At 38.6% G+C, this 27,277-nt stretch overlaps 2 protein-coding genes across 16 annotated transcripts in view; one reads left to right on the plus strand and one right to left on the minus strand.

Moving 5' to 3' along the window:
* mGluR (metabotropic Glutamate Receptor) overlaps nucleotides 1–14,210 on the plus strand; it is a 64,351-nt gene extending 50,141 nt beyond the window's left edge. For both annotated transcript variants that reach the window (XM_065495408.1, XM_065495409.1), the window contains exons 8-13: nucleotides 6,891–6,997; nucleotides 8,040–8,168; nucleotides 8,472–8,720; nucleotides 9,649–9,927; nucleotides 10,448–10,735; nucleotides 11,514–14,210. In XM_065495408.1, coding sequence (XP_065351480.1) covers nucleotides 6,891–6,997; nucleotides 8,040–8,168; nucleotides 8,472–8,720; nucleotides 9,649–9,927; nucleotides 10,448–10,735; nucleotides 11,514–11,708 — 1,247 coding nt within the window. In that variant the 3' untranslated portion in view covers nucleotides 11,709–14,210. The remainder of the gene's footprint in view (nucleotides 1–6,890; nucleotides 6,998–8,039; nucleotides 8,169–8,471; nucleotides 8,721–9,648; nucleotides 9,928–10,447; nucleotides 10,736–11,513) is intronic.
* A 75-nt stretch (nucleotides 14,211–14,285) lies between these two features.
* Ca-alpha1D (Ca[2+]-channel protein alpha[[1]] subunit D) overlaps nucleotides 14,286–27,277 on the minus strand; it is a 59,591-nt gene continuing 46,599 nt past the window's right edge. For 6 of the 14 annotated variants that reach the window (XM_065495403.1, XM_065495402.1, XM_065495392.1 and 3 more), the window contains 20 exons: nucleotides 24,497–24,549; nucleotides 23,890–24,036; nucleotides 23,625–23,826; nucleotides 23,298–23,567; nucleotides 23,158–23,241; nucleotides 22,808–22,828; nucleotides 22,066–22,254; nucleotides 21,901–22,003; nucleotides 21,544–21,707; nucleotides 21,269–21,493; nucleotides 20,997–21,201; nucleotides 20,807–20,940; nucleotides 20,515–20,616; nucleotides 20,370–20,462; nucleotides 19,961–19,999; nucleotides 19,403–19,521; nucleotides 19,252–19,341; nucleotides 18,025–18,326; nucleotides 16,877–17,004; nucleotides 14,286–16,388 (listed from right to left, as the gene is read on the minus strand). In XM_065495403.1, coding sequence (XP_065351475.1) covers nucleotides 16,203–16,388; nucleotides 16,877–17,004; nucleotides 18,025–18,326; nucleotides 19,252–19,341; nucleotides 19,403–19,521; nucleotides 19,961–19,999; nucleotides 20,370–20,462; nucleotides 20,515–20,616; nucleotides 20,807–20,940; nucleotides 20,997–21,201; nucleotides 21,269–21,493; nucleotides 21,544–21,707; nucleotides 21,901–22,003; nucleotides 22,066–22,254; nucleotides 22,808–22,828; nucleotides 23,158–23,241; nucleotides 23,298–23,567; nucleotides 23,625–23,826; nucleotides 23,890–24,036; nucleotides 24,497–24,549 — 2,856 coding nt within the window. In that variant the 3' untranslated portion in view covers nucleotides 14,286–16,202. Of the gene's footprint in view, nucleotides 16,389–16,876; nucleotides 17,005–18,024; nucleotides 18,327–19,098; nucleotides 19,134–19,251; nucleotides 19,342–19,402; nucleotides 19,522–19,960; nucleotides 20,000–20,369; nucleotides 20,463–20,514; nucleotides 20,617–20,806; nucleotides 20,941–20,996; nucleotides 21,202–21,268; nucleotides 21,494–21,543; nucleotides 21,708–21,900; nucleotides 22,004–22,065; nucleotides 22,255–22,807; nucleotides 22,829–23,157; nucleotides 23,242–23,297; nucleotides 23,568–23,624; nucleotides 23,827–23,889; nucleotides 24,037–24,496; nucleotides 24,550–25,375; nucleotides 25,484–27,277 lie in introns of all 14 variants that reach the window. The other 8 variants (XM_065495393.1, XM_065495398.1, XM_065495394.1 and 5 more) reach the window with 6 other exon arrangements.

The following is a 27,277-nucleotide window of genomic DNA, read 5'->3' on the forward strand; positions in this document are numbered from 1 at the left end:
TCCCCGCTCCGGGGTCATTTATTGAAACGACGCTAGACATTCGCCCCGTGAAATTGATTCAAGCTTGCTGGAAAGGTGCAAACCAGCATGTTGTTAGTCGGACTGCCGAAAGCAATCCTCCCAAATCCGAATGGACACGTCATTATAATGCAAGGGGATCAAACGGAGGCGCAAATCAGCCCGCACTCGACCCCAAACATCACTCGGACTTTCAAATTGCAAAGTACACACAAAGCATGCGTCCAACAATGCGAGTCTACGGCTTAATTAATACTGAATTCGTTTGAATTCGTTTTAGTTCGCCGTAGTTCCCAGCCATATTTAGCTTTCACAACTATATACAAATTTGGTTTAAAAATGTGGAATCTGAAAAAACTTAAACAATAATGCTCAAATAGCTTAATGGGGGCTGGGAGGCTGACCCGCCACTTTCTGGCCTACGCACCTTTCCAGCGGCTTAAGGGAGACAAATGTCTGGCGTTTCAATAAAAAACCTCGGCGCGGGGAGGCGAAAAGATGGTTACATTGGGCCCAAGCTCCTCTGCGGCCACTCGGGCCACATGTTCCATGTTTTCCGCTGGGACCAGGTGAGTTCATAGCCCACGGGAAGTGCCGAGCAGAGGTTAAAAAAAATAATGCATTTTCTATAATTTTCCTTTAAACCATTTTGTTGAAACTGCCAAATATTTTCTAATAATTATTAACCTTTAATCTTATACAAGTAGCATAGTTTTTTAAGCATCACTTGTTATATTTTTAAAATTTTCCGGATAGATTCAGATGATGCTCTTTTGGATTTCTAAAATTTATATTTTCCTCTCCCGGATGCATTATGTCACTTTGACCTGGAAACTCAAAAATCGATGGTGGCAACCAGAGATATTTCCGCATGCAAGTGCGACAAAGAAAAGCGAGGAAAGGATGGCTGTTCCGCGCAGTAAACGGGGTGTTTTATTTCCATTTTGACAGCCGAGCGTTCCGCGGATTCCGGCCTTTGTGGTGCAAATAGCGCAGCGCACAGGTGACACCGGCACAAACGACGTTTTCGCGCGCGTGATGAATGCGCCAGCGGGTGGCTGCATTTATTTTGGCTGGAATAGCTTGGCGGCTCAGCTCTCAGATCGCTGCTGTTTTGTCCCGGCCCGTCTTAATTCCCGACACCCATTTCCCTTTCCTGCGACTGCCCTGCGAAAAATCTTCATTGTTTTAATATTAAGGTAACATTATTTCCCAATAACCATTATTGTTTTAATATTGGCGTCTAATGTTATATCAATGTGAAAATGTGACTTTTTTCAATATTGTTCTAATATTGGCACCAATATTGGCCACTATCATTGCGTTATTATTAATTTCAAATGGAAATTAAATGATGTCCTAATTTCCGTAGAATATTGGTAATTAGGGGTTTTCTGAATGAGAAACATAGTTATATTAAATTATTTTATTTTTTTATTATATCTAGACAAATTATTGTAAATTGTAACACTTATATAAGTCACACAAGAGTTATATAACTTATAAAAAATTATTTATACGTCATTTCACATAAAACAGTTGGGTTTCTCTCTAGTCACAGCATTCTAGTTTTACAATATACATTGAAGTGCACAGCAGGGATTGAGACAAAGTCGTTGGGTTTAAGTAGGGAAATACTTAAAATCAGCACTACATAATACATGTTGGCCACTTAGTCAAATCGTCGTCCTGTCGGGACACAGAGCGACGTCGACACTGGCATGAATAAAGGGTGGTCAGAAATTGATGAGGGACTTGTCATGTGTGCTGATGGCCTGAACTTTATATTATACAGAGCGGCTATTATTGTTTCCCATTTTTGTCACTGTCAATGCGGCTCGTCGGGCCGAACGATTCGACAAAATCAAAAGTGACACACTAATTAAAATTAATTTGGCATTTAATAATAACTGTCAGTTCTAGCTTTGTTATTAACGAATTTTGAAAAATTTAAATGCAAAATTAATTTTAATTAGAGTGCCACTTTTGATTTTCTCAAATCGTTCGGCCCGACGGGCCGCATTGACAGTGACAAAAATGGGAAACAATAATGGCGGCTCTGTATAATATAAAGTTCAGGCCATTAGCACACATGACAAGTACCTCATCAATTTCTGACCGCCCTTTTTGGTGCCAGTGCTCATAAAAGTCATTAATATTTTTTAACTCAAGGACCAAAGGTTCCAAAACGCCCAAATTAAAAAAAATGCAGTGAAGTGGTAGCAATAAGGTTTTTTTTATCAATTTTCACCAGTTTCTTGCAGGCCATGTTTTCACTTAAGTTTTCAATATTTTTCTAAATTGCTCATGCGACTAGAAAAATTGTCTGAGATAAATTTATTGAGAAATTGAGGCAAATGAAAATTTAAAAGGAAATATCTACTTGTAAATTTTGAACACTCCGACCTCTAATTTTAAATAATATTAATACCTAGGAGGAAATGACAAAAGTCAATTTAATGCGCTATAAATTGGTAACAAATTGAGTTGCTCAAACAGCAGTTAAAAAACAGTGTAGAAAAATACCGGGTGAATACAAATGCAATTCTGCACGAACGCATGACGCAAGGACATAAAATTAATTATTTTGAGTTCCAAAGTAGTTTGGTGTGGCGGTACGTGGGGCCACTTTCGTGGAAGGTGGATGTTCATGGAGCTAGGGTAGTTCTCGATCAGAAAAGACGATTAGGGCAGCAACATGAGGAGAAAGTCCACAAGGTAAACGGGTGCGGGTCGTGGATGTCCTTGGGCACTAGGCGGCGACGTGAAAAGTGGCCCGGCTCAAAGTCGACGAACTTCGCCATCTTCTTGTCCAGCCGCGCATTGTCCTTGTCCCTCTTCCAGCTCGTTCATCGTCTGCTCCACAGGGTCGAAGCCATCCTCGCCCGGCCTGTCAACGAAAAATTGCATCAAAATTCGATGTTGTATCAAAGTTACGGCTCGTTTTCTCACTGCGTGCAGCAGTAAAAATTTGTAACCGCGAATTGGAATGAAAACAAAGTAAAAAACGAATAATTCTCATTACCTGTAATATTTGCTGATCGGTGCATGTGTTGATAACATCAAGGATCCTTACATGGGTGTATTTTAAACTCTTAAGAGCAGACAAACGACTCGCAGAACGAAGAACAAAACGAAAATTGAGCGAAGCGTAGCCGTTAGCCGTTCAGTGTTTGTTTCTTGATGCGGTGATGGCGGACGGAGTAGCAGAGTGTGCGACTCATGGATGCGCACGCATTCACGCATGCGCACTGATATCATTGAATTAAAATTGGTGTAATATTAAAACAAGATTAAGATAATAACTTATTTAAATTTGTTTTTCATTATTTTTTTAATATTACCGCAACATTGTGTTGCAATCATTTTTTATTCATCATTTATTAACATTATTCCAATAATGCTTATGATTAAATTATCATTGGTATTATTGGCTAATGAAGATTTTTCGCAGGGTGGGCGAGACACAGACAATGGGTCCTTTCCCTGCAGCCTTTGTTATTCCACTCACTGATGCACGCGGCCTCTGTGTGCCGCAGCCGCACGGCTGCGGGAAAATATTTAATTCACACACATCTTTCGCAAAGTAAGAGAACGGGCCGGCTGCCGCGTCCGCCCTTAATGGCGAAATAATCGAGTTAAACAAAGCTGGCGCGACACTCGCGAGCAGAGAGGTCGAAATTTACGGCCCTGCCAGCCCGTAATTGAATTAAATTGAAAGCTTAAAGCGGTCGTGCGGTGGAATATAAAACGCAATTTATTTAATGGAAATAGAAGAACCGAGTGAGCACTGCGAGAGCCTCTAATTGAGCACGCAAGAGACGTGAAGTAGCTGTTGGACACGACGCAGAGTGCTGATTTATTTATAAGCCTCCCGTCTATCTGCTTATGCGAAATGCCTCGTTAATTGTTTCTAAATGAAAAGCAGTGGAATGGAATTTTCTGCTGGAATATTGTGCTTGTTACTTTTTGCTCGTCTCAAGCCGTGGAAACTGAATCAAATAATATTGCGCTTAAAATAAACTTCCTTTGAATGCATTCATTAATATTGAGCTTTATTTTAAGCGATGTGAAAAAGAAACGGGCCTTTCCGCGTTCCAAAGAGTCAACTTTATTGATCTCAAACAAGGTATTTTGCTACTTCTGCCTCTACAGCTCTATTCATGAAACAAAAGAACTAAAAACCACGAAATTTAAATCAATCACGAACTAATTCATTACGCATTCGACAAATTATGAAAAAAAAACATTCATATTTAGATAAGCAACAAAATGATATTTTCAAGTTTTCTTTTGCTATGCCTCAGCGGTATATTGTATGCTGCGTGCGCGTTTACAATATTTACCCCTTTCAACACATAAAATATTCCTTCAACTGCTATTGAGTCGATTTATTATTAAAATGATGTTAGAATTTCTATTGTATCCGCAAGGGAATTTATGAGATAAAGACTAGACGGGCAACATAATTTTAATATTTTATTTTCCTATTTAATATAATTAAATCAAATCCTCAAATACAAATCTGTCAAAGAGCTTTCTAACTAGCGTAAAAGAGATCGGCAGAAGCAATTCCTGGCTAATATCTGGAAACATTTAAATGGATTAAACGTTTGATAGATTGTTGTCAATTTTCTAGGGTTAATTGTTTTTGCTTAGAACATGATGATGCAGATTCTTAACTTATGACTTATTGTAAATATAAACTTGCATAATAGAGACTTAATCTGTATGAACTTATTATTTCCAGAAAACCTTGAGAAAAGCGTGAGAATCTTATGAATTAATTAAATATTTAAATTCATTCATATCTCAAGGAATTTTAAAAATATAGTTTAAGGAATTGTAATGGGTTGTTTGTTGGTTAAAACGGTAGAAAAGCTTAAAGTTATACTCTCTTTAATTGTATAGTTAAAAATCGAATATAATCTTTCTTGAAATAATAATCATTAGTGATGCGGCTTCTCATTAAAATATCCTCCACACACAACATGCCGAGCTGATGCAATGTACTCACACAGCATCATGTGGCATAAAATAGCTTTTCACTGTAATGACTTCTCAAGTAGTGTTCAAAGCATAATTCACGGCTCGCTGGCATCGCCAATTAATGGCAACGGAGAACTTGGAAAATAAAATTACCGAGAATCGAATTTCCCGGCAAAGCTGCTCTGCAGGAAAAGCATATCCAGTCGCATGCATACACTTGATTTCGAGCAAATAAATGCGGTGTTTGCAATCACTGCGTCCTGACAAACATACCCTGTGCAATCGCATCAAACGAAATGCAGTCTGGCATTCCGATCAGCCCGCAGCTCTGCTGGATAAACCTTTTGTGCACAAAATCCATCAGCACGACTGGCCGATTTGATTAAAAAGCTTTTGTGCGACGCACCCGAGGCAAGTTAATATTAATTAGAGCTGAAACACATTTCGCGTGCCATTTAATTGCGGTTTCCCTGGCAGTCCCCGCATCAACAATTTACGCTATATGTGTTTGCATTTCGTCTGATGTGCAAAATGAAAAGTGGCGCAGAAAATTGCGAGACCATCAAGCGGAAGGAGCCTAAATTTAGCAGTAAATTTCAATCTAGTGTTATATGAGAGGGAGGAATTATATGGCTATTCCGCAACGCTCGCAAACTCCACTTAATTTAAGCTAGATTTATGCTTCAGCGTGACGTTAATTTCTGTTTTTCCTCGTTTTAATTTGTTGTGTGCCCCTTTCACGCAGAGAAGGATGCACAAAGTAATTTGTGGTGTTAATTGCTGGATTAATTTACCTGTGTTGAATAAGCAAATCCGTGCAATTACACGAAAAACGGCTGTGGAAATTAGACGGTTAATGAACGAATTATTTCTTTGTGCTTTAGTGCGCTATAGAATCGTGACGGATTTGGCTCAGACAAGGAAGAAAGATTCGTCAAAAATATTTATCCTTTCTCGTTTATACGACGGGCCTTTTGGAAAATCTTTACAACAAAATATCTCAACTTGTAGGGGTCTAGTTTAAAAAGTAAGGTGAGCTTAAAATTCCTCTTGCTATGAGCTAATCGAAAGAGCACCAAATTGAAGGACAGGAAAAGTCACGAAGAATAATATTCATCAGCTATACTAAATTTGGATGTTGTTTTAGACTTTTAAACCCAGAATGTCTTTCCAGTGGCCTAAGGGACAAATGACTGGCGTTTCAATGAAATGCCTCGGTGCCAGGAGTTGAAAAGATGGCCACATTGGGTCAAAGCTCCTCTGCGGCCACTCGGGCCCCAATTTAAGCGCTAGGTGGTGTTATAGGGACATCCGGCGAGCTCGTAGCCTACGGGATGTTCTGAGCATAGGCTCAAGAATAAAACATATCTATTAAATGAGCAAACACCCTCAAATATAGTTTCAGGAAATGTATGAACTCATGCAAAATTTGCAAAGTGCTTTTGACGTTTTATACAACTTTCATTTTCCTACCATTAGCGACATTCATTCTCATACTTAAAATAAACTTGAACTCGTTCCAAGCAGTTAAATTTCATGAATTTGGATTTTTTTGGAAAATTATGCTAATGATGTTGTAGCAGGAGTTGTTCATTGGAGTAACAAATATTGGCACAGACTCGTAATTTGAAATTTTAGGCTTTGATTTTTAGAAGCTCTAGGGATTTTGTCCGGACAATTCACAAAATTATTTGAGAGAGATAAAAGGGAATTTCAAAAAAGGGTTAAAAAATAAAATATTTTAAAATTACGCATCAGTACCAAAAAAATTTACTCAAATTTACAACTGCTTGTTTCAGTGGTGTGCCTTTCGTTTAGGATATACAATACACTGCATTTACCAACATCAGTCAAAAGATATAATTTCTAATGTGTGTTTTCAGATTTGGGCAACAGCGAGGTGAAATTTGACAGCCAGGGCGACGGTTTGGCGCGCTACGACATTCTCAACTACCAAAAGCTCCCCAACACCTCTGGCTACCATTACAAGGTGCGTCCGTTTAGAATTACCCTCCGGGAACATTCAAAGTCTGGCCTGAATAGAAGCTAAACTGCCTTTCACGTCCGAAATACGACTCGCTAAATGTTGGCAAATTGAGACGAACTCGCGCTCGTGTGTGCCAGTCCTAATAATTTGATTTGCAACGAAGAACCCTTTCGTCCCGCGTCAGTGTCAAAAGCATTCGAAAGTGTCTCTTTTCGTCGAAGCGTTGCCAACTCGCACAATGTGCACCAGCGGAAACGAAAATTAACAAGCGACCCTTCTCAGTCATCAGAAACTTTCTGAAAAGCATAAATTCGGATTCAGCGCTCAAATGAAACATCCAGCTAGATTGTGGAAAACTAACTCCAGAGTGTTCCATTGATTAATTTTCAGGACGGAAATTTTGATAAAAAAACGAATTATTTTCATGGTCTTAAAAATTTCACAAAAAAGAGTTTAAAGCTGTTAAACGTTTAAAACTGCAAAACGTCAAAAGTGCATCCCATCCAACTCTCCAGAAACGCTGGAGTATCAAGTAGAAGTTTGAAATCAATATTCATTGTCAGTAAACTTCTCGAGAGCAAATTTTCTCTCGAGGTTCCCTGCATAGCAGAAATTGAATAACAGACTTTATCCTCGTTGAAATTCAGAGTTGTTTAATTAAACTCAACCAGTTTCGGCGAATCCAGCCCACCCTATTTCAGTAAAATTGCCTAAAATTTTGTCAGCCCAAGCTGCAAACTGCGAGCCTCCAATCGAAAGTTTCACAATATGAGAACAGCCCATATATTATTAATAAATTCCTGTCTAACCATCGGGAAGTAATTGAGAAACTTGTAACCAGAGTCGAGCGCAGTATGGACGCACGACCGCAATTACGCTGAGCCCATTTATCCATTTTGCTGGCGTGTCCTCAAAGAGAGGTGCTTATGTTTGCGTCCGTTTGATGTCTGGCGCGGCCACTCGCTGCAAGCAAGAACGGCGCGTGTTGCGTTGGCTTGTGCCACTAATTGGACTAGCTGTGTCATCATTAAATTAACCGCTTCAGGTCGTGGGCAAGTGGTTTCACTCTCTCGAGCTCAACATCGACGAACTCGTGTGGAACCGGGGCTCGGACGTCATTCCCACCTCAGCCTGCTCGTTGCCGTGCGCTGTCGGCATGATCAAAATGCAACAGGTAAACATTTTTCCCTTCGTCATCCACGCTCGTGTCGGAAAAGCCGTTCGCACTGTGTAAAAATTCAACCACCGCCAGAGAAAGAAAATGACCTTTAATTTAATTTGACTGCAAAACATTAGAATTTTATCCTGGCCATTTCCTCTTTCAAATTAGTAAAAATATTAACAAAATCGCTTCAATGCCATTCAAATTTGTCTGTTTTTCTTTTATCTTTTCAAACTAAAATTCCAGTCTTTCATTTCTTCAGAATTTTTCTTCTCTTTGGACACAGCCTTTTAAAATCAAATATCTTCCTGCCAGGGTGACACGTGCTGCTGGATTTGCGACAAGTGCGAGGACTACGAGTTCGTGTATGACGAGTTCACGTGTCGAGACTGCGGGCCTGGCAGATGGCCCTACCCGGACAAGCTGTCCTGCTTCGACCTGCCGCTGCAGTACATGCGCTGGGACAGCCTGTTTGCCATCGTGCCAGCCGCCATCTCCTGCTTAGGGATCATCCTCACCATGGGCGTCGTGATCCTCTTCATTCGCAACAACGACACTCCTATAGTCAGTACTTCTTTGGAAAAGCTTGGATTTTATTTCCTTTGCATTCTTGCCTTAAGCGTTGAAATGGAAAATATTTTAATTTTCTTGGAACAAGGTATATACTGCAAAAACGCTTGATGCTTTCCACGTGAGTCATCAGTGACGTTCTCATGGTGAAAGAAAATTTTATTTCAAGATGAATTTTTATAACAGTTCTATATCCAAGGCATTTTTCGTTGAAATAGTTAGAGGAAAATATAGGGGTTAAATCAGTTACGCAATTCATGATTGAATTGCTTCGAAAAGCCTTTTTTTATCTAATGTTCAAGGTGGATATTGTTTTAAATTTCCATTTCTCAATTTCTAAAGGAGAAATTATGTTGCGAACCCAAGAAAAGCCTGCCACTGCAGGAACCAATTATGAAGGATTGAGTATAATCCAAACTTGTCTGAATTTTTCTAATAATTTCACCCCGATTGATAGACCTCCTTGACGCGACGAGGAATCGAAATCTCTCACGCAAATTTGGTGCTGTAAAAGTTCTATAAAAATCAGCGAAATTTGAATTTTTCTAGTTTAGATCAGACAATCAATATAAACCACCGCTTTCGAAAAGCCAACTGTGGTGCGAATCATTTTTGTTGCCTAGTATATTTATTACGGACTTCGATCTTCTGGTGAAATAATTTTTAACTCTCAAAGTTCACCACACCCGATGCACTTTAAATATTCTCGAAAATTTAAATTACTAAATCTACCTCAACACAGCTAGGACCAGAAACAATGAATTGAAATTTAGATTTTAATATTTCGTCATGGGTTTAAATTTATATTGCATAGAATAATCTCTGTCAATATAATTTTCTCTCATTTTGCGAAGCCATTATCTAGCAATTTTAATTAATTTAAAAAACAAATTAAATCTCTTCCCTTGGGCTCACACTTTAGGTGAAAGCGTCGGGCCGCGAGCTGAGCTACTTGCTGCTCGGAGGCATCCTTTTGTGCTACCTGAACACCTTTGCCCTGCTGGTGAAGCCGACCACCACCTCGTGCATCCTGCAGCGCTTTGGGGTCGGCGGCGGCTTCTCCATAATTTACGGGGCGCTGCTCACCAAGACAAATCGCATATCCAGAATTTTTGATTCGGCCGCCAAGTCGGCTAAAAGGCCCGACTTCATCAGTCCCAGATCGCAGCTCATCATCACGTGCACTTTCATTGGAGTGCAGGTAAAAGAACCGTGTCTTCAAGTTTATACTCAGCCTTCAGTCTGTGGAAATCCGTGTGGAGCGATCAATATAGCAATTTTAAAAGCAAACGAAAAATTTCGGCATAAAACAAACATTGTAGTCTATAACAGATTGCTGGTGTTTGTTATCCTTTGCCAGCGGGGAGCGTAGCAGAGATTTTTTGTTTGTTTTGAGTTTGCGTTCGAAAAAATACTAAACACTAAACACATTTAAACCAGTTCGTGTCTGTTTTGATATAAAAATTGTATTCAACCAAGCGTAATGAGGGCAGCCGATTTTTAAATTCTGCGTACTTGGTAACTGCCAACCAAATGACAACTGGAAATAAGCCAACGCACACAGGCGTCGGTAAATCACAAAGTGGCTGTGTCGGCTGAAAATATGTTTTGCCGAGTGTTGCGAAACAGGCCTAGATCAATATTCACACGAACTGGAGGCTGAGTACGAAAACATCCGCTGTTTATCCCGCTTGCTTATCTTGTTTTCTGGGACGCGGCAGGTGCTGTTCACGGCGGTGTGGCTGCTGGTGGAGACGCCGGGCACCAGGCATTACTACCCTGACCGCACGCAGGTCATCCTCAAGTGCAAGATTCACGACTCGTCTTTCCTCATCTCGCAAGTCTACAACATGTTGCTCATCACGATTTGCACCGTGTACGCGGTCAAAACCAGGAAGATCCCGGAGAACTTCAACGAGTCCAAGTTCATCGGCTTCACCATGTACACGACCTGCATTATCTGGCTGGCGTTCATTCCAATCTACTTTGGAACCGGCAACTCCTATGAGGTGAAAAATGAAATTTTCTGGTGTAAAACGAATTTTTTTAAATTTAGAATTTGTCATAAAAATTTTAAACAAAATATTCATTTTCGGGGTATTTACGGGACAATTTTGCAAAACTTTGAGACCCTCACTATCTCATCTTCCCGTGGTGCGATTTAAAAAAAGGTGTGCTTTGGATTCTTCTCGCCAAGCCCGATTGAACTGACACCAGATTTGGTATCCTAGGTCAAGGTACTGTTAATTTTTATTTCCAATTTAAATTTTGGAAATAAGCTAAGGATTTTTCAATTTAAAAAATGTGCTTAAAAGTTGACATGAGTGAACTTGTGTGAAAATTTCAGAGTTGTGTTCTTTATTGTTTTCTAGAAATAACTCTTAAAATCTCGAAATGCAACGAATTTGTTTGACTTTTCCGTGCTTTGCTAATATTATCAATTTCAAATCTCGGGATCTAACCATCAGAATTACATAAACTACACGCCGCTAGACTCCACTTGATCTCCCCTGACTAGCTGAGGGGTTTAGGGGGTGCTCATCCCTAAAAATTTCAACCTCTTAGAAAAATTGTAAAAAAACCTTTAAAACACTTGGATTTTTTATTGGGTAACATTTAACTCCAATGAAAATGTTTTAATTTTGAAATAAGGTATGTGTTGGTAATTTAGAGTGATTTTTTAAAAATATTTTTTCTTTGATGCAATAATTATTATAATGTTATGAATTAACAACTATGTTTTAGCTCTCACTCTAATCAAGGTTCCTTTTCCCAATTTTGTTTCAGATACAAGTAACCACACTCTGCGTAGCCATCAGCCTGAGTGCTTCAGTAGCTTTAGTCTGTCTGTACTCGCCAAAGATTTATATCATTGTCTTCCACCCGGACAAAAATGTACGGAAACTCACAATGAACAGTGCAACTTACAGGAAAGCGCCTACCAGTAGCACTTCGGCCAATCACGCCGAAACTTTCTTGTGATCGACTCAATCAAAAAGCAAGGCTTGTTTCAGCGATCCTTAATTTCTTGATTGAAGAGAGAAGTGCCCGCGCGTCGCGATCGGCAGTGCCTCGGCCGCAGCACGCATAATATGAACTCTAGTCGCATTTAATAAATAGTAATAATGTAAGTAATTTTTTATGTACGCTCTGCTTCGGCTCGGAGCGTCGAGGCAAACGCACGTCTGGCCTGCCCTCGCGACGACGCACCGGCTCTCGTACGCTGCTGCATTTGATTAAATTTACGAAGAGTGCTCAAAATGTAATATTGTCCCATAAGGGATAGGCAGATACTCGCGCCTGGTGCGTTTTTCCTTTCCTTTTTTGAACAAATTTCAATCCGGGATGCGTGCGTGCGTGCGCTTGAATGAGTCAAAATGGTATCACACATACTCGCATGTAAATGTTTATTTATTTCCCCCTCCCCGGCCCGAGTCGTGTGAAAGCCGAACTGACAATTCTAAAAGGGACGTGTGAGAGTATAATGGTCAGTGCTAATTTTTGCTGCAGCTGACTTTTTTATAATTTTCAACGTGCTCAAAGCTTACTCTTAGAGACTTAGTTCGATCATTTAATGTGTCGTCATACTTCTGTGTAAGAGGCCACACAATCCCATAAACACTGCAATCAAAGGGTTGAACCTCGACTTGATTTTGCAGTGTGAATTGTCTCAAACGGTTTCTCACAGTCCAGATTTTGCAAGAATGCTAGGAATAGGAATTGGCTCGGCAATTTTAGTCGGAAATTTGAAACCAAAAAAGGTGTTTTCATTCTAAGATGGAGAACATTTTATGTTAATTTAACGTATCTAGTCAATGAGCCAAAACATTATTATTTTAATATTTTCCAACTTACTGGACCCTTAATAAAAATTTCTTTTGCAACACTTTATAAGTTGCTGAATTATATTTTAGATTTTTAAATAAAATTATTTATTTTTAATTTATTCATTTTAATTACATCAGTTTTAAGGACCTATATGTATTAAGAATAAAATGCAGCCGACTAAAATTACCAAGTCTCTATTGTTAGAGGTGTGATTAAAGTGATTAGTTCTCGTCATTTCGTCTTTCGTGTCTGACCTAAGTTTTACTCAAATGTATTTTTTATAACTTGAATTAAAAATGCGCCTTAAAGAACAGTGAGATTTCGAAGTAATACTGCTAAGAAACGGTTGACTCTTTTGCTTCGTTGCATTCGCCGACAAGGAAATCGGCAACTTTGGTTCTTGCAGCACCTGACTTTCGAGACCGTTTCCTCTCCCTGTTGAGCAGAGCCTGAACGTATATTTATTACTCCGCTTCTCTCTCTCTCTCTTTCTCGCTCTCTCGCACAACCCGCCATCCTGTTTCCGCAACTCTGCGCGTACTTATATATATATATAATACATATAAAATATTTTTAAGACTGAATGTTCAAAACGATATTCCATATACTCTCGCACTATATGGTGTATACGCTGCTATTTGACAATTGTTGAATTTCATCAATGGTCGCTGTGATTTCGCGGTTAAGTTTAACTTACACTCCTGCTGCCTGTTTGATTGTTGCGTGTCTCTTCAATTTGTGAATATTTTGAATAGAGATGACTTCCTCCTACGTTTTCTCGTGTAAGCCAACTCGATTGATGTACAAACTATAGCTTTGTTAAAAAAAAGGTTGATGGTCGACGCAATGATGTTAATTAAACTGTGTATCTCGCATCATTCCCAATCAAAATTGTGTATAATATACTCTCTCTCGTTCGGCAAATTCAGCCTACTCTGAATCGACTCCTGAAACTGAGCCTTCGGATTGGTCCAGCGGAGGCTGAATTTCATCAGTTATATCTCTCTTTCTCGTCGATAAAAGTCGTTTAGCAGATGAATGTTTTTAAATAAGCAGACAGTCGGTGTTTCTGTACAAATATGTAAGAAGAGGAAGTACGTTAATTTTGAGAGTATAAATGCTGCGATGGGCGCATGTCGTGGAAAACAAAATACATATCAGCAACAGGGACTATCTTAACGAGTAAGAGCAAGCTAAGAATGTTGTACATACACACCACGTCGACGGATGTATGTATTTCTATCGAAACTCACATCTCACTCACCGAGGATATCACTACTGTGTCGGACGAAAAACTACCCCCGAAACCGCAAAGGAGAGCAAAAAGGGCTCTCTTCATACCAAAGATTAAGAATAATAACACACGCATTATCTGTCTCGTAACAAGTGCGACAATTACGAAGGAAGAATATCAAAGGTTATATAAGTACACAATTTCAATAGAGATTTCTGTTCAGAAGAGCTCTCTGCTTCTATTTTTTAGTGCTTCGGCATTTGGTTCGAAATTAATCGATAAATATTACTAGGAGAAAAATGTGTATTTGCCTGCAATAATGGGACGTCATCAACACGTTGCAATCGCTGTTCTCTGTACAATGCGTGTCGAATTTTGTTAGGAAACCACGGGAGCTCTTGTTCAGTTGATAATTCTTTTTGTCAAATAAATTGATTTAAATGAAATAAAAAAAATACTCTGAATTTCATTTAGTCCTCCAATAAAAAATATTTGAATAGCTTGAATGACCATTGTTTATATATTTTTAACCATGATGTGGAAAAACAGAGATAGGACACACAATTATAACATGATTGTCAATATATAAATAATTGTATTATATGCGTAGATCTTGAATACATAGATCAATAACGTGACTCTTGTCATTTTACTGTTTCCTGGATTGGTACATAATTTTGAATAATAATGCGGTCTGAACAAGTTTTCATCTTCATTTTGGCACATCAAATCCGAGTGGTGGTATAAAAAATTACATTCAACAATTGCTTAACATGTGTACTAAATTTGATTCTTTTCTTCAACATTTCCATTTGGAAAATTTCCCGTTTTGCGCTGCTTTGATTGTGTGTTTTTAGATCAACACTTAAATGAGAGATGCGCTTCTGTGTTTCTGTTTTTTTCTTTTGTATATTTATATAATAACATCGTCGGAATTTTCCCGTTTTTACCAAGTTTCGTTTTATGCGTGAACAGCAACTTTTACAAATTCCAAATTGACATCAAGATACGCGTGACAGAAAATTTCAATTGATGCAGAAGTAAGTTTTATTCTCTTGATCGATAACAATTTCGGCTATTACAATATAATGCGCTCGAAAAGGTTCATTGTTTACAAAATATTTTTAAATTAAATTATGCATATATTGAAAACGTCGTGTTAAATCGAGGAACTGAATGTAAGTATTAAAAGGAGAGTTTGTTATACCGAGAAGACTTCACTAAATCCAAGTTTACCTTTTGTGTGTGTATGTGTGTGTGTGTGTTTATGTGTTGGAAAGTGGTTTCAAGTGGTGTTTTAATCATTACAAATTTTAGCCTAGAGAACTTCCTGTTAAGCTTTAGATTTAAGATTCCTTTGCGTTTTACTCTTTTTGGCACTATAAGGCAAAGAGTACTCATTTTCAGTGAGTCAAAAATGCTAAATATCTGCTCTCAAAATTTTGAAGTTGAGGTCTCTAATAGTAGAGTGTATAAATATGAACAGTTCAACAAGGACAACACCATTCCGAGGAGAAAAATTTTGAATTTCACTGCATTCGAGGTGGCCCAAAAGGATGCCAAGATCACTCTAGAATTAATTTTAATTTTCTTCACTTTAACAGTGCCTCTTCTAGTTCGTCAACTTGGACCGAGAAGTGTGAGTCAGACTAAACCGCTACAGAGAAATTGGTTCGTTTTGTCATTCATATCTCATTTAGGCAGGATTTCAGGTGGACTTGTGGAAGGAATAGTGCGTGAGATTGCGTCCGGCGCTGCCGCCCGCGCGAACCCACGTTTAGCAAAAGGTCCGAATCGAGTTTTGGGCCGCGCGGGGCGGGCGAACGCGACGAAAGAGTGACCCTTTTACAGATGTTGACAGATTATACTCGAACAATCCACAATGGTAACCGTCAATCAACATTGTTCTCTCTCGAGTAGTCACGTCGAAAACTCGAATAATTTCATTAATCTCGCGTTTAGCTGGGAATTATACAATTAGATTTGAATCCATCAATCACAATCAATATAATAATTATATCCATAATAAATAGCAAGTTCGTATGCGTGTGTTTATGTGTGTTTGCGTGTATTCGTGTCCGTGTGTGTTTGCATGCGTGTGTGTGTGTGTGTGTGTCACAATTTTTACAGTAGTATGAAAAAGGCACTTTTCGTTCAAGTATAAAAACGTCGCGAAATCTTTAGAGTCAGTTTTCATCTTTTGCATTTTTCTTGCCGGCCGGCTGTCGTAGAGTCTTTCTCACAATCACATTTGATTTCACCTTAGTTGAACACATAATCAGTGCAGATATTCAAATAATATGCAGAGTTAAAACAACAGAGAGAGTGCTTTGCGACAACAAAGAAGTAAAAAAGTGAATCAACTGTCGGCACTGTCCCGACAAAAGCAGCGCGGCGGCGGCGGCCCGTTGATGCTATAAGTCTTCGGCGTTCTGCTGCCGGAACGACAGAGGCCGTCCGTGCCGCTCCTGCAGCAGCAGCTTGTGCGCCGCCCTGTCCATCTCCTCCTCGGTCATGTCCAACGCCTCCTGCATCTCCTTGGAGGTGTTGCGCACAAACTCGGGGTCACAGTACTTCCCCAGGCCCTGCTCAGCAAGCACCTGCGAATATTTGTAATTTTTTAATCTAAAATTTCACAATAGTACAAATAGTTTATGAAAAATATGATAATATTATTAAAAAATATTTAATCTCGAAAGAATCTGTGATAATTTCCCTGATCATGACCTAAAAAGTAGAAATTTAAGCCAGTTTGAGAAAATTGTGTAATTATCACCATCTGATTTGAAATAAGAGCTTTTTTGGACACATACAAATGGTCAGTATGCAATTATGAGGCCATTTATCTCATTTTTATATCCAAAAATAAGGATGCAAAATTGGCAGAAAGTCGCTTTCCCATTTTCTTTTAACATTTTTATTCCAAGATATTTTTTCCACTTTTCAATTCAGTTGTAGCATTTGTTACTTTTGCATTTGATTTAAATTACTTCTTTAAGGTTTTTTGGGAAAAGTTCATGGAAAAAGATCCCAAGAAAATGAATTTTTACGGTGAGATATGTTTTAAGGTAAGAAAAAGCAAACTTACTCTTCCGACCAAACTCTCGGCAGAGCCAATGACTCCGAATTTTGGTCTACTTTCCGCAGGGCTCCCTGGAAGAGAATGAGACAGTCTCTCAGTGGACAGGCTGGCGCTGGAATCACGGTGCTGAGACTCTGCAGAACATGCGGTTAGTCAGAAACACACAAAAACGACACAAATAGTTAAGAGTTCAATTTGAAAACGCAGAGGACAAGAGCAAGAGAGAGGCGACTGTATGTTTCCCGTCAATGAAAATGTGAAAATTGCGAGCTAAAATGCAACTTTGTTTTTGTTAATTGAGAAGGTCAACATCCGATTCTTACGTGTTTTTCAAAGTCGGAAGAGTGATTACGCTGTTTTTATAAAATGCTTGAAGCATACAAATCACTCGTGTCGCGTAATCTTCGTCTGTAGTTATAGATAGATAATAAAATAATAAATTAATTTTTGGGTGAAAACTTTTATATTCATGGCCGGGAACTTCAATTCAGCTCAAATCGTTCAATTTGAAGCTATTTTAACTCTATAAAAACCGTTTTCCAAAGCCATTTTTTATTAGAAATCAATTAAATGTTTCATCTTCCAAAAATTAGGTTTTATTGCATTTTTAAATGCATTTAGTTAGTATTTGCCATGAGGGAATGCAGAAAATTTCATGAAATTTAACAAATTCTCATTTTTAGAATTTGGATTGAAAACAAAATTCTCTGTTTATATGTTTTTCAAAGAAAGGTGCCAAGAAATTTTTAATAGTCAAATCATAGTAGATATTATTACTAGGAACTTACTCAAATGAAACTATAAGCAAGCCAATTTTAAGAATCATGTTAAAAGAAGCTTTTTCAGAAGAGCTTTCTTATCAGAAATCACAAAACGACCTTCACCAACAACCTATAGCCTCTTTAAAAAGAGTAAGAACCTTAGAAAAATCCTTTTGTAGTTAATTAAGCTATAGAAAAAGAAACACAGACTAATTTGCTCGAAAAACTAGTTCCGGGGCAAAAATATAATTATTATTTCACAGTGAAAGATAGACCAAAATAAATTAATGAAGTCCGCGTCACGAGCAAAGTATTTTACAGAAAGGAAAATAGCTGAATTGAAATACATAGTCGCATCACAATTATTGGCGGAGGATGTTCAGAGGAGCGTACCCCTTCCGTGGAACGAGGCTCGGTAGGTGAGCGGGGAGGGGTGGCGCGACGTGAGCCGCTGGTCGGCGGTGGTCTGCGAGGAGCGGCGTCGCGCGGGTGCCGCCTCGTGCGGCGCGAAACCGGCGACGGCCATGGCCTGCGTCTGGGCCAGTTTGAGGCCGCCGGCGATGCGGCTGAACGGCTCGCCGCCCTCGCTCTGCTGCCGCCCGATGCAGCCCAGCCGGAAGGAGCCGCTCAGGCGGGACAAGTGGCGCCGCGGCGGCGGCGTAGGTGGCGTCACCTCCGGACTGTGCTCCTCCATGCTGTTGCGCAAACGCATGCAATCATGCATTAGTAATTACAGCACACACTGGGAAAAAAATTCCACCTGACGGCCCCCAGAATAAGCCCTGGACCCCCAAAAATTGAATAAATCTATTTTGCGCCCTTCCTGAACGTTTGAGGACTGAGTTTACTGTTTTTTTTTGTTGTAACATCGGAATGATCGCCAAGACATCAGGCAAATTGAGGCTTTAAAACAAGATTTATTGTGGTATAAAAATGTGTAGTAAGAAGTTCCATACAAAAATTAAAAATTTTATTTATGAAAATGATTTTCAAATCAGTATTTAAAATTCATTGAAATAACCTGGGACTGCCGATTTAATTTTTTTAAATAGCCTGTTACGATTTTGATAATAACCAAATTGAATTTTTACAGAAATTTGTGGTTTAAAAAAAAAACAAAAAAATATTTTTGCTAATCTAAAATATTTGAATAAATTATTTACAATTTTTATCTGTCTATCATTATAACTATAAAACACAAATCCTGATCCTTTAAATATTTATGTTATGCATGTACAATTTTTAATTACAAATATTTAAATAAATATTACAATTTTCATATAAAATTTTACACATTTAATAATTAAGTTGTAGTTTGCCACATTTCAACAACCAAACCAAGATCAAAATTTAATTGTGTATGTTAGGAAGGTCAAAACTCACACGGCACACTTCTGTCAAAGGGGAGCTCAGTTTGCAAATTTTAGGGTTAGGTTCGGGCTTCCACTCGAAATCTGCTTCGCTTACCATAATTATTGGATGGGTGTATAAACTGCCCACCACTGCGTACATAAAATAAGAATGTAAATGAAAAATGAACAAAATCCCCGTGAATTTCGCAGGTTATGCAATCCGCTCCTCTCTTTGGCGGAGCCGGTTGCATACTTTCAAATTACTTACTCGACTATTGTGTATCTGTTCTCCGGATCTCCATTGGACACTTTGAATCTTCTCTGCGGGATGTCGTCGTCCCGGTAGATTGCAACATCACTTGAGAGGAGAAAAATGAATTTGCAAAGTTTCGAAATTGTTTTAATTTAGTAAAGCCTACCTTCCTTTGAGTGGTATCAGATTGTTCATTAAGTTGTTCATTCCGGACGTGATATTGTGCGAAATGTCCTTCTGGAAGGAGTTCAACGGCTGCAACTCCACCGAATTTGTTGGAGAAACCTGGTACAAATGTGAATTCAGATTTTTGCTCGTGGCTGGCGGGATTTAAATGGAAAAAATAGAGCCAAGCAAAAATTTAGATCTTCTGAGGCACTTAATGATTTTGAAGATCACAATAGTAGAAAACTGCTGCTGAATAAAAGCTTCCATAGAAATTTAATGATACAAAAGTGCTCTATTAAAAAGTGGAAACATGCGCTGTGCATTATTTTAAACCACTTCTAAATCAACTAGGATTTAGTATCTTTTCTGCCTAGTGAACTAAAGAATTTAAGTTTCAAACAGTTTAAGTTATTCTATTGTCTAAATAATGAATAAAAATACGAAAAATACAACCACACAAAACTAGCTATAGTTGGAGCGTGCAAACACACATATCGCAATGACACAAAAATGCAATAAGATGATTAGAATTTTGAGAGTTTTGAAGGTAATATACCTTTCTAAGGTTTCTTCCTGGTACATCCAAATGATTAATCTGCAAGAAGGGAATCGTACGTACAACAATGAAGGCTTTCTACACACCAAAAACGTAGCTTTAAGAAGATAACTCGAGGAGATAGAACACTCAGCTAATTGAGATAGAAATGTCATGTTGTAAATTCGCCAGTTGCTTTTGTTTGCAGACAGAAATGGGACCAATGGGGAGTCAAAAATCGGTGTTTTCAATTGTAGGGGGAAATAAAACGGAATATCTGTCACAAATGATAGAATTGCAACTGTAAGAAGGGGTAGGCCAGTTGGGGAAGAAGAGAACAAGTCAAGGGCGCGGCTGGGAAACTCAGAGTGCTTTGACAGCATGCATTTTGTGCTTGTGCGTCTTGCCCGAGTATCGTGACAGTTCTCACCTTTGGTTGAGCGTTTTTCAAAGATCGAGCTCGGAATGAATTGTGGCCTCTCCTCATGGACGACCAAACACTTCCAAAAAGCGAATGATTTCGCTGCGGAACAAACGCTGTCAGCCAAGTTACTCTAAAAAGAAGCTCAACTTACCCTGTGCATGGGCTCAGGGTTATCATCTATCAGCTCTTCTAAGTTGCCTGAAATGGCTCTCTTCAGTTCTGGACCAGCATCGTGAAGAGTGCGAAGACCAGCCTGAAACGATATGAAATAAAGCAAATTATTTACGAATGGTGAGAGGCAAAAGGGAAAGATTGAAGAGAAAAAATTATCTTGAAGCGAACAGCAGTTTTTTTCTGCCCATTAGAAGCAGCAAAAATTTTCCCATACAAAAACTTTAAAAATATTTTTTTGCACATAAAATTTTTTCAGATATTGGTCGAACCTGCAGGGTGACAGTGTTGAGCGACTCCTTATCCCCTCCTTGGGTCTCCTCTGCCTTTCGCTTCTTGAATCTTCTGAAATAATCTTGAATGAGGAATGTAGCGTAGAATTTTCCAACCGTGACTTCATCGTCAACTGCAAAGGGAACCAAAATTATCAACTGTCGGGGAAATATTAGCATTTCAGGTCACCTCCTGGCGGTGGCACCACTTGATCCAGCAACTTTGGATTCGTCCTCTTCCAAATCTTTTTGATGACTGCCCTCAACTCGCCATTGGCATCATCAATGTTGCCCTCGGTTTTTATTCGAAGCGACGTTCGGACCACAGCAAACAGCGTCGCGTTGAACAACACAGTTCCATCGCTGTTAAGCGGCATGTTCATGGACACTAATCTCTGAAAAATAAATTTAAATTTGTAGAGTTGCGATTTTGAAATAAATATTTATTCAATTTTCGCTCACCTTACAGGCCACCCTGTGCGGACACAATTTGCCGAAACCCAGCGGCGGCGAAATTTTCCTTAGCAGGGTGACCACGTCCAGGTGTTTAATCCGGCCTTTGGCGTCGGGGTCATACTCGCTCCACAGGCGAATGAACTCGTCGAGGTGGTGCGGTCCGAGAATGGACCAATCCCTCGTAAGGTAGTCAAAGTTGTCCATGATGACGGCAACAAACAAGTTAATAATCTAGAAAGGATGGTTAATTTTGTTTCTGTTTGAATAATTTTTATCCGCACCAAAAACGAGCAAAGCACGTAGAACGAGATGAAGTATGGAAAGGCGATGCTGGAGCCACAGTCAATTTTGTTGCCGTTGTACTTGTATTCGTCAGACTTCTCGTCGCACTTGACCTCGCCTGGACGAGCAGAGCAGTCCATCATGATGTCCTGCCAGGCCTCACCTAAACAGAAAAAGTTAATTAATTTTGAAGTTTTAAAAAAATGTTTGATTTCAAATGATCAAAAACATCAATAAATTTTACGTTCACTCAGATATTTTGATCGAAATACAATTGATCTCCATAATAGATTAATTTTATTTTTTTACAGCGTCACGCATTTCAACTTTTAAATTTTTATGAATTTAAAAATTACCTGTTGCTGATCGGAAAAGGACCAAAACCGCTTGAGGAAATGTCTGGAAGTGGTTGTTTCTGTGGATAGCTGTGTCTGGGTCCATGGTGATCTTGCCAAACATCTACGGACATACACACACAAATGTGAATTTCGAGATTTGAGTCGTGCGTCGGATGGACTTGCCTGCATGCCGATAACTGCGTAGATGAAGAAGAGCATGACAATGAGCAGGGCGACGTAGGGCAGCGCCTGGAAGGACTTGATGAACGTCCACAAAAGGGTTCGGATGCCCTCGCCTCTGCTCAGCAGCTTCACTAGACGCATCACACGGAAGAGACGGAAAAAGTTGATGGAGATAATGTTGGTTCCGGGCTGCAAATTTTCGATTCGGTTTTTCCGTGAGTAATCGAGTGTGTAACTAATATTGCAAGGACGATGATTTCGGGGGTGAAATTAGTTCGTAAATACACATGTGAGTGGCATTCTATTAACGACTATGTAGGTGCCAGAAAACTGGTCTCTAGATTAAATTTGTGAAGTTTGCATATATGTACAATAATTATGACAAGAAGGCGCGTTTGGGGTTAGTCTTAGCGATTAGTTCGTTTATAGCTCATGCTTTTTAAAAGAGTAAAAGTAATAACACCACATTTGCAAGAGAGGTTGGGTTTTACATCTAAAGATTCCGTCGCTCTACCGCTTTTGATGCTGCTAAACCGGATAACGTGTCAACACGCATTGCATTAGTTTTTAGAAACGAGAATTACTCGCATGATTTTTACAGGTGTGTGCGTTTTTACGGAGTTAGAATCTGCTTCTAAGAAAAGAAAAGTGAGAAGTTCGTGGAGGAAAATGAAAAAATAGATAGTAATAATAATAAATAGAAACTGCGCTATATAGGTATGAAGTAGAACGCACCACAAACCTTTTGCATTTTTGTCGGGGTCTGAGTCGAATATTGGAAGAAGTACATATTGATTTAGGAATTGTTTTTGAGACAGAAATTATTTAATATTCGCAGTGGTGGTGGTGTTGGTGGAAGACATGGAATAAAACGAAGGTTAGTTATATAAAGTCAACATAAAGAGTACACAACAAAAGGAAATATTTAATTGTGTGTGACAATTAAAAATTCGCCAATGTGCTAGATTTTTGAGACAATTTTGAAATAATTAGCCAATCGTGTATACTGTCAAGTATTACAAGATCATGAATGAAACTCAAATATACTGCAAAATGTAATTATTAATTGAAAACTAAGGCTGCGATACTCACGTTCACTTCCGAGTACACAATATCAATAAAACTGCCCAACACGATGATGAAATCGAAAACGTTCCACGCATCTCCAAAGTAATTCTGCAAAGAAAGTTTCAAATGTGACGACAAAACGCTTTTCCTGCAATTGTACTCACTTTGAATCTGAAAGCCGCTAGCTTGAAAACAAACTCGAGTGCGAACACGGCCGTGAATATCATGTTCAAAACGTCTAGCGCTTGAGTGTAGTACTCGGGCTGGTGATAGAACTTCATCGCTAGCGTGATCGTGTTTATCATGATCAGTATGAAAATGGTGTACTCAAAGGGCTGCGACGTCACGAACCACCATACTTTGTATTGGATCCGGTGTTTTGGAATGTATCGCCGCACTGGCTTCGCCTTCAGCGCAAATTCTATACAGTTGCGCTGCAAGGACCCAAAATTATAGTTAATCCAAGCAAGCAGTGAATTCGAATGGTTCACCTGGTTCTTGTCGAGTTCGCAGTTTTTGTACTCTTGCTCGCCCTCATTTTGGAAAGTGACAATAACGAAACCGACGAAGATGTTGACCATGAAGAAGGCAATAATAATGATGTAGATGATGTAGTAAATGGCCACGATCGGCCTGAAGTTGTGAATTGGTCCATGGTCCTCCTCATTAGAGTCGATAGACGTGTACAGCAGACTGAAGATCATCAGGAAAAGTAATTAGTCCACGGGATGGAGTTGAAAGGGGTTGGGAAATTACCCTGGCCAGCCTTCAAACGTGGAAACGGTAAACAATGTGAGCATGGCTTTTGAGACATCGTCAAAGTGGAACACGTTTCTTGACCATGTTCTGTTTCTCACTTCCGGCTTATTTATATCGCCTCCTTCGAATATCAAATATGTGCCACTGGAAATTAAAAAGAAAACTCTAAGGTTATATAATTTGATTGCAGCGAGTTTCTTCTGGGAGGTTTTATAATTTAGGATTCATTATTTAATTTGTTAGAATAATTTTGTTATAATTAAATAAATAATAATATTTGTTTGAGAAGACCAAATTTCTTCTTAAGGCTTGCAAAATTCAAAGAAAATAAATATAGATGAAATATTTTTTAAGTCAGAAAATGAGATGAGTTTTACACCAGATTTTAAATTGGAAAAAATTTAACTGATTAAGATTTGTTAATGATAACACGCCGGCGTTTTGCAGTCTCACTACAAAAACCCTTCAGACGATTAAGTTCGTTCTGGTGATTTAAGCCGTTGTTAAAGGTCTAAACGACTAAAAATTTCATACTTTAATAGTTACCAAGCAATAAAAATGAAAATAATTATTTTTTTGTCAAAATAAATAAAATTGAACTCACTGGCAATCGGTTTCAGTCACTTTCGAGGCGTCAGAACAACTAAAGAATTTTCCCTGCAAAAGAAGAGTAGATCAGTGCTCGGCTCGCACGAGTGAGCGTGTTTCTGGAGATATAGTATATGTGCAAGTGCGGTCCACGGCGGCCTCTCCGCCCGCGCAGCCGAATGGCTCCGCGTGCGTGCACGGAGCCGCCGTGGCCCGATGATTCGGTTCTCGTATAATGAGAGAGATAGCAGGCAATAATACACCAAAAAATAAATTGGAAAACGGACAGTTTGGCAAGTGAGAGACACAATCACTACTCTTGCACAAGTACAGAAGCGTCAGCGAGGCATGCCTGCGAACACGCATCCAAATCACGCACGTGCATTTCGTATCGTTTCTTACGCAAATTAGGACAAATTACTTTGCAGCAGGTACACAGCCATGAGCAGAATATAGCAAGAAGGATGAAGAGCCTAACTACCGCAACGAGATGAGTTTTGAGATTAATCGACGCGAAAATTGATTCGCAAAAATGTATTTAGTTCCAACTCTACTGAAAAAAATAAACCTAACATTAAGTGGTGGTCTTGAGCGTGTGTGATTTTCTAAACCGCATATATATATATTTTATGGACAACGAAAAGAAGTGACAGTGATAAATTAAGTGTGTGAAATCATATAAAAATTCTCTAGGGAAATGAAGTGGGTATGTGTGATGTAGATGATTTACAAAAAGAGAGAATGTATCATATATAAGATATATTCGGTATTGGTTTTGGAGAGTAAATATATGGTATTGTAAAATAATGTATTTATATATAATAATAAATATAACCAGTAAAAGTGTACTAAAAGTATAACGAGAGAATTTCGGGCGAGTGTTTGAATTAATTACCTTAAAAAGTTGGACTCCTATCACGGCGAACATGAACTGAAGGAGGTATGTAACCAACATAATATTGCCAATGGTCCTAATGGCAACTAGTACACATTTCACTACATACTGAATATATAAATCAAAATTAAAATTCAATCAGTCAAGTGTGAAACAGGAGAGAGAGTTATTTCGATTATAAAAGTTCTTATTCGAATGGCGAGCGAGTTTAGTCACTTCGAGAGAGAGACAGGGGGAGCGGAAATTAACATAAATAATGTCGTGCCCTCGTTTTGCAATTAAAAATCTCTGTCGATTGAAAGAGAGACTTTTTGCCAAATGCACCTTTGAAGATTGTGAGAAACAGCAAATAATTGCGTATATATCGTGATCAAGAAAACGGAAAATATATGTTTAAGAGATGAGGAAAGAGATCAGCAGCAGCTTGCGTACGTTATACAAGTTCTAAAGAGAGTTAAAGAGGCCCTGCTGACTACCAGCACACATAAAAGCTTGAGAGACGCGAGCGACGACAGGTAGATAATATTTGGTTTTAATCGTCTCGTCTTTAGTCACCACTTTTATTTACACAGCTAGCATTTTCGGATTAATTAGACATGTTTGTCGGCAGAGTTTTAGATTAAATAAATAATCGACACGATTTACAGTCAGCACGGGTACATCAGCGTGCCGTATTTACACATTCTTGATTATTTAATGGGGTCTGCTGGGTGTTTGTTTAAACAAGTCTTATTTTGGTTTTCTCTGTATTTCTATTTATCAAATAATCTGGATTCGGCTAGGCTAGATTTATTTTAAGAGAATAGATGCTCTCGCCTAGAAGGGGTTCGCTTAATAAATTAGCTAAATCGATTCTAATAGGCATTTCCCAAATATTAAGCACGCTTTTCAGATATTTAAAGTAAAAGGTTTTACAAAGCCAGATTGAAAATTAATATGCAATTGAATGAGAACTCCCAACATTATTCCCACTGAGAGGCATGATTGAGAAAGATGTTTTTGAGACGGCTTTTATGATGAATTTTTAGTGATGCGAGTGAGCTTAAGGCATTAAATAATATTTTAAAGATAAAAAAATCAGATTAAAGATTGAAGAGGAAAGAAAAACAATAATACGTGGCGAAGAGTTTGCACTTGAAAAGGTATTTAGCAGAGTTCACATACATGTATGTACAAAAGAGTGAATAACTGTAGCGTGTGTTGGATCTGAAACTCTCTCTCACTGCTGTAAAAACTGTGTTTGCAGCTTAGACGATCCTGCTGTGGCTTAATGGAATCGATGGAGAAGCCTTTTGATTAGAGAATAGTAAAGTTCTCATCATGCTCTATCTCTAAAGTTTTATTTATAGGAAGAAGTATCCTTATTGATATTATCATACTTGCAAGGAGAGACACATGACGGGAACGAGTTATCAAATTCTCCTACAGTCTATTTAGTTCGCTATTCGATTTGCTCTAGATTATTAAGTAATATGTATATATAGAGTTTTTGAAATGTGGACAGTTTTTAGAGACACGGACAGTAAAATATAATAAAAATAGCTATATTTATAGAATCTGTTGCTCTCTAGAGAAAGGATAATGAGTGTTGACAGTCGCATGCAAGATTATTTTCTCAAACGCTCATTAGAGAGGTGAAGAGAAAACACTTCACACCGACAAGGCAATCAAGATTTTCAGAGAACTGTCACGAGTACAAGTCGTCAAACAGGGGAAATTGAACTTTCCTTTGCATACGTAATTCTCATCAATGCTTGTGTTTTTTTTTTACAAAAGTCACCTGTTTAACGACGTTACAACACCAAAAAACCGGCAAAAAGTAAAAAATCCATCAAGAGTATTGTGAGTTTAAATTAAAAAAGGATAAAAGTTAATCAAAAAATAAAAATCGGAATCTGCGGC

The sequence above is a fragment of the Cloeon dipterum genome, chromosome X (genome assembly GCF_949628265.1).
Source record: "Cloeon dipterum chromosome X, ieCloDipt1.1, whole genome shotgun sequence".
NCBI lineage: Eukaryota > Metazoa > Arthropoda > Insecta > Ephemeroptera > Baetidae > Cloeon > Cloeon dipterum.